The sequence below is a fragment of the Siniperca chuatsi genome, linkage group LG7 (genome assembly GCF_020085105.1).
Source record: "Siniperca chuatsi isolate FFG_IHB_CAS linkage group LG7, ASM2008510v1, whole genome shotgun sequence".
NCBI classification, from domain to species: Eukaryota; Metazoa; Chordata; class Actinopteri; order Centrarchiformes; family Sinipercidae; genus Siniperca; species Siniperca chuatsi.
In genome coordinates this window covers 26,761,711-26,773,255 of record NC_058048.1, presented here as the reverse complement: position 1 = coordinate 26,773,255, position 11,545 = coordinate 26,761,711, and the positions used below count along the sequence as shown (strand labels likewise).

The 11,545-nt window shown below is 44.3% G+C and overlaps 2 protein-coding genes across 5 annotated transcripts; one reads left to right on the top strand and one right to left on the bottom strand.

Moving 5' to 3' along the window:
- Positions 1-166: 166 nt before the first annotated feature.
- Positions 167-7,016, top strand: ehd2b (EH-domain containing 2b). 4 transcript variants are annotated; one of them, XM_044201791.1, is made up of 8 exons: positions 167-573; positions 1,485-1,623; positions 1,720-2,193; positions 2,301-2,477; positions 3,518-3,615; positions 4,803-5,215; positions 5,348-5,512; positions 5,621-7,016. In XM_044201791.1, exons 3-8 carry the CDS (start codon positions 1,973-1,975, stop codon positions 6,167-6,169), a joined length of 1,623 nt encoding a protein of 540 aa, XP_044057726.1. In that variant the 5' UTR covers positions 167-573; positions 1,485-1,623; positions 1,720-1,972; the 3' UTR covers positions 6,170-7,016. The 4 variants fall into 4 exon arrangements, with proteins under 4 accessions (XP_044057726.1, XP_044057725.1, XP_044057724.1 ...); XM_044201790.1 differs by lacking the exon at positions 1,485-1,623; XM_044201789.1 differs by lacking the exon at positions 1,485-1,623 and having other exon boundaries at positions 3,518-3,642.
- A 1,881-nt stretch (positions 7,017-8,897) lies between these two features.
- On the bottom strand, positions 8,898-11,514 carry nup88 (nucleoporin 88). The gene has a single exon (XM_044201707.1). The coding sequence runs from the start codon at positions 11,461-11,463 to the stop codon at positions 9,304-9,306; it is 2,160 nt and encodes a 719-aa protein (XP_044057642.1). The 5' UTR covers positions 11,464-11,514; the 3' UTR covers positions 8,898-9,303.
- Between the last annotated feature and the right edge of the window lie 31 nt (positions 11,515-11,545).

The following is an 11,545-nucleotide window of genomic DNA, read 5'->3' as shown; positions in this document are numbered from 1 at the left end:
AAGGGTGCAGCATGAGGTGTTTATCGTTCAAATATGCATAAGAACACATGTCGTGTTTATAAAAAAGAATTTAAAAAACGACTCCACCCAAATTAGTTATTCACAAACCCCTCCTCTAGGTCCACGCCCTCTGACCACAGCTCAGCTCATCCCTGCCCTGAGCATAGTGTTAGTGCTGCCCACAGTGTTGCCAGGCATCCCTGGAAGAGGAGGTGCATTAAACTAGGAGAAGCAGGGGGAGAGAAAAGTTAGCCTCAGTGTGGTGCGCCTGTGTGTCTTAGTGTTTGCCTTGTGCTCTTTCAGCAAGCAGAGTAAGGGCCCTTGCCAGATCTGGAGCTCATCTGAAATACATTAAACCCAGGAGAAGAACGATCCTCTTTAATTGGGCTGTGTTGGCGCTCCACTGAGGGTTCCTATTTGCTGTCAGAGGTACACCCATACATGTAGCAGCAGCTCCTCGAAGAGACTGACTGTTTTTGTCTCTTCAAGTCAAAATATTTTCCGAGGGCAAGACTGGAGGGAGGGAGAGATCAAGGCGCTTGAAGAAGTCTGTGCTTTCTCCATAATAACTTGGTAAATACTCCTTTTTCAACTTTTAATATGGCTATAATGATCAGCTAGTATTTTAACTTTTACTCGAATATAGTCAGATTGTGATACAGTAGAGGAAACTGAGCCTTGATGGTATTTGATGAGTGCAAATATCACAGCAGCAGAAATAATGAAATGGGAAACTTGATAACTCTCAATATCTTTTTGAACAGTTTTTTCCATTTCTTCATTTGGATATTAAAGTATGACTCCCTTGAAGCTTGTTTCTCCTGCATGTTACATTTCTGTTTCTAAGTCCAAAATTGTGTTGCAATTGTGGTGCACAAACCCACAAGGCATTTTCCACCATCCTTAAACTTTAGAGTCTTAACCAAACCTTTGATTCTCACAGGAAGCCTTTAAAGCAACTTCTACTTGTACAGCTTAGCTGGCACAGTACTTTTGTATGTAATGGCGGTCAAATCACATTTAATGTCTCTCCTGTAGATCTTCAGGGGTTCGCCATTTTGACAAGAACTCTTTCCACACTGGTCTTGTGACATGTCAGGACTCGGTTGCCTATTCTCTGGGCAGAGTTATTTTTTTTTATTATCCCTGTTCAAATGGGATTTGCATAACAGAAGCTCTTCACAGATAGTTAATGTCTGCTGACACGTGTCTTACCTTTGTGCCTTTGTCAGTCTGCTTCTAGTAATTCCTAATCCAGTGTTTCTGTTGTATGTAGACTATGGTAAAAAATAAAAGAAGACAGATTGTTACTCAAGGGTTAAATTTGTTTTTCCATGTGTAGACTACCCACTACAAGGTCTTTTCCTTACATGAACAATTGAGCCATACATGTATTTCATGTTCCACTGAGAGGAACTGCAGAGGATAAAAGGAATGTCTTACTCATTTCACTGTGAGCTGTCCCTGTGCAAATCCTGACACAGGGCTGGGTTTGCAAGTTTTCCAGCATGAACACCAACTTTTTCCAGGCATGCACTGAATGCTTGGCAGACTCCTGGTGGGCTAAGGCTTACTCCAGATTCCACATCCTTACTCTAGATTGTGGCAGACTTTGATCACCAGGTGCAAGAACACTAAAAAACTTTTTGCCATCTGAATTATTCTCTTTCTTCTATTTGGATTAACCTCTACTTGTCTCATTTTCTGTCCACATTACAGGGGTTAAAAGTTATCAGTGTGAAAACTGTTTTCAAAGGGGAAGATCCAGACTTCAAACAAAACCTCAGCCCTATCGTTTCTCTCAGCATGTGCACAGGAGGTTTCAAGGACAAGTGAGCAGTGTTCACATATATACAGGAAACACCTGAAGGTTTTCCAAGTTTCAGCCACAGGAAATACAGCTCCAAACAACAGACGCACTCTGACACTGATTTTTGTAAGAAGCTCCCTATCATCTTGTTAGTCAATCAACATGTCACGCTGGGGGCGAAAAAATGTGAAGAAGGCGCCTGAGGTGATCCGCACTGTGACAGAAGGGCTCAAGTCCTTGTATCGTAAGAAGCTGCTGCCTCTGGAGCAGTTCTATGGTTTCCATGATTTCCACTCTCCCAGTCTAGAAGATGCAGACTTTGATAACAAGCCTATGGTGCTGGTGGTGGGACAGTACTCCACTGGAAAAACAACATTCATCAAGTAAGACATTACAGCTCAGCATCAAACATTTGTTCACGGTTAAATTTTGTGTGATTGCTAAGTTTACCAGTACTGAAAAAATCACAAGCTATATGTGTGACTGACAGGTATCTACTGGAGCAGGATATTCCTGGAAGCAGGGTGGGACCCGAACCCACCACTGACTGCTTCACTGCTATCATGCATGGGGAGGTGGAGGGAGTCATCCCTGGGAACGCCCTTATTGTAGACCCTAACAAGCCTTTCCGCAAACTCAACCCTTTTGGAAACACCTTCCTCAACAGGTGAGAACAGCGTTTTATTTTATACACTGTGTTGTGTAATGATTCCAGAGCCAGATAGATAGCAGCATGAAATGGGAAAGACTATGTGGGAGAACCCAAGGAGGGAAAACAGGGAAGGAGAGATAACAAAGTTTTTTAGCTCTTTGGAATTTCAAGTCCTTGTGCCAAATTTCAGAGTGGGGAGGCACTTGCCTTATTTGTGGAAAAATGGAGAAAGGGAGCGATATCACCCGAGAGGGTGATGAAAGCTAATGTACTCAGACAGGAACTGCAATGTACGCAAGTTCAAAGACGAGGTCAGAGGGCTCCACAGCCCCTCGGGGCAAAGACAAATAAATAAAGTCACAGACTTGGCAAGGCTTAGGGGACCTGTAAGAGAAACCTTAACATTGAAGTTCTTTCCTGTACTCTGTTTACTGTCTGGGCCGCCAGATTTCTGTTTATGTTTTTCCACTGATGTAAACTATGAAAGGAGTCACATGTTTTACAATAAAGTGCTGTTAGCTGCTAGAAACATGGACATGCAGGCCAGAAGTGATAGAAACATTGCTACTGTTAATGGGGCTCTAACGTAAAACTTATGATGCCAGTTTCCAGCAGTCCCTCTCTCCCTCTGCAGGGTGTGTTTGTGAACGCATTTGCGTCTCTTCTTTTGCTTCGACTTCCTGTTCTGGGAATGGTGGGCTCGTTAAGCTCATACGCCACAGGAAGTGGTGTTGTTGCTCTAAGCCACACATCGTTAGCAGGCCTTATTGTTTGATTCTGGCAGTAGTAGTTATTTTCCTTCAGGAAGCCCACAGCAATGAGAGGTCTGCTTGCACACAATGGCCTGCAGTGGGAGGGGTGGGGGTGTGCAGAGGGCAGTTTCCAATCTGCTCCTTAGATCACATTGGCTTCTTTGATAAGAGTTAACCATTTTCCACATGATTTAGATTCTTTCCTTCTGCATTGATAACGTTTCAAACAAAACAGACCTCTCTGAACTTGTGTCTTATCATCGTTTATGTGACCTTTCTCCTGTCTGCTCATGAAAATACCAGGTTCCAGTGTGCCCAGATGCCCAACCAGGTCCTGGAGAGTATCAGCATTATTGACACACCAGGGATCCTGTCCGGTGCTAAACAGAGAGTGAGCCGAGGTGAGAGAGGTGGCAAAGGTGGCAAAGGTGAGGAGAGGGCATAGGGGGCCTGCAGAGACACACATCCCTGATCGTCGGCTCACAAACTCATCTCCTTGGCTCGCCTGGCTAACTCATGGGACCAGTTTGCTCTGTCACAATAACACTTGGCAGCAGGGCAAGAAAACATCTTAGCAGTACACTGAGCAGCCATAAAATCACAATCAGGAACAGAGGTAGTACAGACAAATTCTGTCTGGAATGTACTGTTGAGAAATAACTATCACAATCATCATCATCGGTAGTATTTCACTTTTCTATTCATCCATGCTTTAAGTAACCCATTATTACTCAAGTCAATCTGCATGAGCAACTAACAAGTTTAAAGGGTCAGTGCATCCAAAGTGTAAAAAACATATGTCCTCACTTACCACTGGTGGTATCTTGCAGATAGTTTTGGTTTTATCTGCTGATGTTTTGAAACATCCGTCTGTGAGATTTCTGCCTCCACCCAAATACAACAGAGGTGAATGGAATGTTGTCTGTGGTGCTCACAGCACGGAGAAATTACATTTTAAAAATTCAGCATCAACGCGTCTTTCCAGAGAGAGTGTTCCAGTTTCTCTGGACAATCCAAACTATTTCTTTGGTAAGAAGTAGTTCCAATGCAAACTGCTCACAGTGAGGTTTGTGGGAGTAACTGGGACATTGTTTTTGAAAAGATGATGATGTTCATTTTAGATAGTGCTGTGAGCACCACAAACAGAAGTCCATTAAAAGAAAATTCAGAGATGGCTATTTGACAACCTAGGAGGATATATACCAAAACTATCTGTGTGGCTATACCAAAGGGGGTAAGTGAGAAAATATGTTTTTTTGTAATTTTGGTAGACTGATAATTTTAGTATGATCATGTTGATACAGATGAAGAAATCACTCAAAAATATGAGATTTGGTTTTGTTACACTTGTAAACTGGTATTTTACATGTTAACAGTGAAAGAATTGTTGGTTTCTTGCATAAAGTGAAGCCTTGAATGTACAGCTGTTGTGGGTTTGACAGATACAGATAAGAGGTGTGAAGGGTTTGTGTCTGTGTCGACCTTCTACCCTCTCCTGACCCCCTTTTTTTTTGTTTGTTTAGTGCTTACTGCACATTTATGTGTATAAATATCTTAGTTATTCACCCTTTTTTTTCTATTCAAACAGGCTATGACTTCCCAGCTGTGCTGCGCTGGTTTGCGGAGCGTGTGGACCGCATAATCCTGCTGTTTGATGCCCATAAACTGGAGATATCAGATGAGTTCTCCGAGGCCATCGGTGCCCTGAAAGGCAATGAGGACAAGCTGCGTGTGGTGCTCAACAAGGCAGACATGGTGGGCACCCAGCAGCTGATGCGAGTGTACGGTGCACTCATGTGGTCCCTCGGGAAGGTGTTTGGCACCCCAGAGGTTCTGCGCGTCTACATTGGCTCCTTCTGGTCAGAGCCGCTGATGGTTACAGACAACCGTAAGCTGTTTGAGCTGGAGGAGGAGGATCTGTTCGCTGACATCCAAAACCTTCCTCGCAATGCAGCTTTACGCAAGCTGAACGACCTGGTCAAGAGGGCGCGTCTGGTTAGGGTGGGTTTTATTGACATGTCAACATGTGTTCATTAAATGATTGTTGACAGGTTGACATTACTGCACTCTAATCATGTTAGTTGTGTTAAAACCTTGGTGGAAAAATCTTTGCTATGCTTTTCTTAATCCCAGGTCCATGCTCACATCATCAGCTATCTGAAGCAAGAGATGCCTTCTGTCTTCAGGAAGGACAATAAAAAGAAGAATCTGATCTACCAGCTGCCAGTTATTTTCTCTAAGATACAGCTACAGCACAACATTTCTGCTGGAGACTTCCCAGATTGTGCCAAGATGCAGGTTAGTCTGAGTCTGTTTGTTTTCACTACTGGGCACATCAGTTGAGTTAAATTTAAATGAAATTTTAAATCTCCCGGCTAAAACATCTTTATCATTCCCTTTTTAAAGGAGCAACTGATGGTTCATGATTTCACCAAGTTCAAAACCTTGAAACCTAATCTGATGACAGCCTTGGATGAGTTGCTCTCCGCTGACATTGCCAAACTGATGCCCCTCCTGCGGCAGGAGGAGCTCGAAGCAGGTGAGCAACTAGGTGTGCAGGGTGGAGCCTTCATTGGGACCCGAGCCGGACCGTTCAATGAGGGTGACCCCTTTGCCGAGGAGAACGGAGAGGGATGTGAGGAGGAGGATGATTGGGTGGTGACCAAAGACAAGCCCAAATATGATGAAATCTTCTATAACCTCGCTCCCAATGAGGGGAAACTGAGCGGCATCAAGGCTAAGGACTGGATGGTGAGCTCCCGCCTGCCCAACTCGGTGCTGGGTCGCATCTGGAAGCTGTCGGATGTGGACCACGATGGCATGCTGGATGATGAAGAATTTGCTCTGGCCAGCCACCTGATTGAGGTCAAACTGGAGGGCCATGGTCTACCCCCTGAGCTTCCCACACGTCTGATCCCACCTTCCAAACGCAGGCAGAAGGGTTCTGATGCATAGACAAAGTCTATGGAGCGGAGAGAGACTCTTCTCTATTGGCTGTCACACTTATGCTACTGTTTGTAATTGCTCTTGTTTTCCCCCAGACCAATGACGAAATGTTGTATGTAATGCGTTCAACTTTTCCTCTGAGACTGATTTCGGTCTTGCACAATGGAACGTACTGTATTAAAGTGTAAGTCAAATCTTTGAGACTATAACGAGGCCTTACTGCAAACGTTTGTGTGTTAAGAAGTCACACAGGTCTGGTTGCTTCTTCCCTTTCGCTCCTCAAAGTTAGCTTTTTATGATGAGTATTAAAAATATACCTTCTTGTGTTTGCTGAGCAGAAATAAATAAAGGATGGCGCCCTCAAAGTGAGCAGTATTCAGTATTTAATTGACTGAATACAAAGCAAAACTTTTCTGTATTAAATCCTTTAAATTTAATATTCATTCAGTGACTCGATTGGAGTGGTGCTCATCTGTAGGATTATACCATTTTCAAGTCTGGTCATTACAGTGAGGGTATCATCTACAAATTTATTTACAAAGACTTATATTGCTCAAATGATTTGTTTATAGCATTTTAAACTCAAACTGGCAGCACAAATCTAATAACCTGAATGCATTTCACTGATGCTTTACATGCCACAATTTTGTGCATATACTTTATATATTATTTTTGTAACTGTTGCTGTTATGTTGTCTGTGCAGGAGCAAGATCTCAGTTGGATAAAAGAACATTACATGCTGAGATGCTTTTCAACTAGACTGAATGATTGATATATTACTGACTACTGTTCACAGCTCCACCAACTGTTCTTATGTTAACTATTATTGCAACCAAATAAAATTCCCTGACTGTGTCTTGTCTCTCTTGTGACCTCTTTGTAAGTAAAAGTTTAGACAAAGCTTGAAAGAGTTAGTAAATATTGAATTATTAAAAATGTATACAATTAAACATAAAGTACGTGATACAGAACTAATAGTTGAGTGCAAGATTTTATTTTCTATCAAACTCACTTGGTCTCTAAGTGACAGACCAGATAAACAGTGAGTCACACTCTCCCCTGTCAAGTCCCCATACCACAACTTTCCGAAGCTCTCTCCCCTCATTCCCACCATCTGAAGCCTTTTTCTGCCTCTCTCTCTCTCTAACACACTCACACAATTAAATACAGTCAATTCCCCCTCATCCCTGTCAAGTTCTTTATTCACTCACTCACTAGCATGCCTGTAAATCTTTTTGGTTTTATCCTGTATAAACTATGCAGTATAAGCACAAATATGTGTTCCGTGCAGAGCCGTGTTTTTCACAGAAGACTTCCAGGGTTTGCAGAAGAAGGGGTGGCCTCCCTGTTCCACTCCTCCATGGAAAGAAACACAAATGAGAAACAGGCAAAGCAGCCCTTTCCTCCCTGCTCTCTGGCTTACAGTGACTCACATGTGAAGAATGTGGTGGGCTGGCCTAAGAGTTATTAATATCTCCTTTCCTAGGGTCCGCTAAGTTTCCTCAGGCTCATGCGCAGGATCCAGACACTGTACCTTTATGAAAGACTTTAACAACATCCCCCTATTTGGAGTGTTCCTGAGCTAGAACTACAGCACACCACGCCTTCTACTGTGTATTTGTGTGTGTGAGAGAGAAAGAGGGAGGTAATATGTGAAAAAAGTAAGGTGACAAAATTCACTGAGGACAGCTGAAATGTTCTCATGGGCATATAGTTTCGTGATTAGACTTTTGGATGGACTTTTGCTTGCTTCTTGTACATTTTTAAGCTATTACTAGCAATGCCGTTTTAGAGAGTAGAATAAAAAATCCCCAGAGCAGTTTGAACAATGCCCGCCTGTTACATAATTAGACTGTGCTGAGTCATAAACCATCTCAAACATTTGTTGCTCAAATCAAGCTACGCAGTGATGCCACAGCAATGGGGTGAGACTTGCAGGCAGGCCCAAGCTACAGCAGGGGTTCCCCACCAACATCAAACATCCCCAACAATGAAGCTTACTCAACAAAACCGGGGTCTCCATATACGTCATTCAGTGTTTACATGGGGAATTCCTCACTAGCAAACCTGCAGTGGAAGAAAAGCTGAGGTCATCAACTCTGGAAAGGGGTGACATCTGGTGGACACAGGATTCCTGGCAATCTTACACTGAAACTGTACACAACAGTGTCCAACTGTAGATGGCAGACTGGAGGCATGAGGCTGCATGCATTAAAGGATGTGTTCACATTTTTTCAAGTCCGTACATAAATGTTGAAATCAGGCTCCAAAGTCCTCCTTTTGTGCAAAACAGGATTTTAATTTTCAGCCACAACTAATAAGAGGCTTCAGCAGTCAGTTAGTCAAATCAAGTGGGTATCTTCCAGACTGCTGAAGCTTCATAGTAGTTTCAGCTGAATTTAAAAATGCATTCATAATACACACAGCTGGACGTAACAAGGACAGAGGATTCTGACCCACGTTTTGGAGTTGCATTAGGAAGGGATCTCTTCTTGACCGGTATGGGCAGAGGGAATACTTACAGCGACCATGAGTATTGGATTTAGAGACTGTACACATAAAGATGTGAACCTATCTTTTAATCTCCCTTTCGCTGCTTTTTTTGTAGGTTTAGTATGTTGATATACATTTTTAATTTTAGTATTATTTTATTTAAGTAAATTTGTTTTTAGTTCAAATATCTTGGACGATAGTAAATGGCTAATACAATTTATCACAAATGACTAAAGACAGAAACAGAGAACTTTAAATTTTATTATTAATCCAGAAAGCGAGCAAACCATGTTGAAAATATATATCCTTAATATATGCTCAAAACATCAGCATATTCTGCTCTGACTAAGTCACCGACTCAAACCCTTAACGTTTAGAAACACTTATGTAAAAAATATGCAAAATGTTATGCAAGACATGAAGGCAAACCTATCGTATCAACATGTATCAAAGGTACAGTTATATCAGTGTATATAAAATATATTTCAATTCAAATACCCATTCCACACTAGGCACATTAACTTATGACAGAAGCACTCATTCTGGCTTCTCATCAAATGTCACAAAAGGCCAATTTAATCACTGTATTCAAAAGAGCATTTACTTTCCCCAATAGTTTGCAATACATGTTTAGTGATTTCTGCAGTGGTTAGAAACTGAAATGGTTTTTGATGTCTTTGATCTGTTTCATCATGTCACCGATTTGCTGTCCCTGCTCTCTGAGGACATCCTGAACAACCTTCTTCTGGTGGGCATTGAGTGAGACTGTTGTCCTGGCTGCAGGCACATCCTTGTCCACTTGAGTCTTCTGGTACTCCATCTTCATGTTCACCTGTTTGATGCAGTTGTCCAGGTGTTTCAGTTGATCGCTGATGGTCTGCAGCTCCTTCTTCATATCCTTTTCACTGTTTGACAGTATGGGTAGTTGGCTTTGCAGGCTGCCCAGCACTTTTTTAACCCTGTTCATTATGATTTCCTGGCGATACTTTGCATCTTCGTACTTATCAGCCAACTTCTCTGCTGCCTCTCTCAGACTCATCCTCTCCTCCCTGCACAAAGCCAACTCTTCCAGCTGCTTGTTCTTCTGACCTGTCAGGAGTTTCACCCTTCTCTGCATCTCTTCACGGGCCATGTCCTGCTTGAGAATGTACTCCTCACGGAAGACCTGTGTGGCTCTGCTAAGGAGCTGCAGACACTCTGGAGGTGGTGGTGACATGTCCTTGTCCCCAGCCTTAAGTACGAGAGGATTGGTAGAGCTACGTGCCAGGATGTTGCGGATGTGCTGCTCGAAGGAGTCGTCAGCCAGCCCACGCAGAGGGGAGCTACCATGGCCTGGACCTGGGTGGGAACAAAGCAGGGGAGGAGAGGGAGGGCGAATGGAGCTCAGCAGGGGCAACAGGATGCACTCGTAGGTGCTGGTGATGCAGATCATGGTGGCGCCCAAGGACAGGTCAGACACAATCAAAAAGCCACGAACCGGAGCTGACTGACTGGTTAGGAGTGGTCTGGTACAAAGAATGTGCTCTACAATACAGCGCTTCTCGGCAGCCAGCTCCTGGATACTGTCCTTATCCTCCTCATCTGACTGGAGGAACTTTTGCAGCTTGTTGCCCCAGATTAGCCCCACACTGTGCACTCCTGCTTCATGGGTGCAATGATACCTGTGCTGACACAGAGGGTCTTTGTGCAGTCTGATTGGGCAGGTGAAATCAAACTCTTGAGGCTCCTCATCCTCTCCTGTGGCTACTTTAAGGGTAAGCTCTAGCTCAACACACTCAAATACATAGAGAGCCGGCACTGCCTCTGTGCCTTGGATCCACTTTTCCACTGCCCCTGTCTCTTCCTCTTCTTCAGACTCCAGCACCACACAGTGATACAGCGTGCCTGTTTCAGTGGCGATGACCAGGATACTGGGCACACACGGCAGGCAGAGAATGGAACAAGCATCATAGCCATAGTTATCTTCTGCTGCAGGATACATCGGGAGGGGTCCAACGGGTTTACTTAGACTTACACCGTTTGACTGGCTCGTGTAGCTCACGTATGTCTCCCCATTTTCGTAGAGGATGTACAGAGGGTAGACCAGCTGTTCTTTGGAGCACTGTGCTGCCAGCTTCCGAGGGGGGGACGAAATCGGCCCGAAGTCAAACGCCACTGCTATCTCGCCTAGAGATGCTGCATAGGAACGGACCGGATGATGGACGCCGCTGTCATCTCCCGACTGCGACACTGGCAGGACTTTGGCCAGCGTTTGGGGCGACTTCAAGCCGTAAAACCTGATGGTGTTGTCGGATGTGAGCAGCACCAAGTGGGGCTCGTCGGTCTCGCTGGGGTACCAAGCCGCCTGCCGCAGATTCACTGACGGTGAGCTGGTGAAGAAGCGCTCTGCCACCGGGACGGTCTTGCAGTTGATTTCGCTCCTTCCACCCTCGAACTCGGACCTTTTGCCCCACCGTTGAGGAAGCTCCAGCACCGAGACGCCCCGCTTCCCGACGAGCGCGACGTGATGCTGCGTTGGACTTAGCAGCACCTGGCACACTTCGAAGAGAGGAGGGTTAATGCACAGCAAGGCTTGATAGTTCCCGCTACTGCGACTCTCATCCGAGTTTAGCTGTCGCAAGTTGGTCGTGTAAAACACGCGGTCTGCGTCAGCCCACACGAAAAAGTCCCCACCTAAACAAAAGGTGAGGTTTTTAGCGACCCCCCTTTCATTTGCGATGGGCCCCAAATCCAACTTCTCTCGTATTTTTTTGAAAATGATATGGTTTGGTAAGTCATTCAGCCACCGTTCAGCGCTGAATGCCGCCATCTTGATCCACCGTCTGTCTCAGGGAAAACGGTCCATGGCAACATGAGTGTTTCACGACAGTCATTTAACGTATTACGTTGGC

Bases quoted from the DNA above. Each gene is read 5' to 3' on its own strand.
- nup88 (XM_044201707.1), bottom strand. From the start codon at position 11,463: ATGGCGGCATTCAGCGCTGAACGGTGGCTGAATGACTTACCAAACCAT.
- ehd2b (XM_044201789.1), top strand. From the start codon at position 1,973: ATGTCACGCTGGGGGCGAAAAAATGTGAAGAAGGCGCCTGAGGTGATC. The intron at 3,643-4,802 runs GTGAGGAGAGGG...CTATTCAAACAG, and splicing joins AGGTGGCAAAGGTGGCAAAG to GCTATGACTTCCCAGCTGTG. The intron at 5,216-5,347 runs GTGGGTTTTATT...TCTTAATCCCAG, and splicing joins AGAGGGCGCGTCTGGTTAGG to GTCCATGCTCACATCATCAG.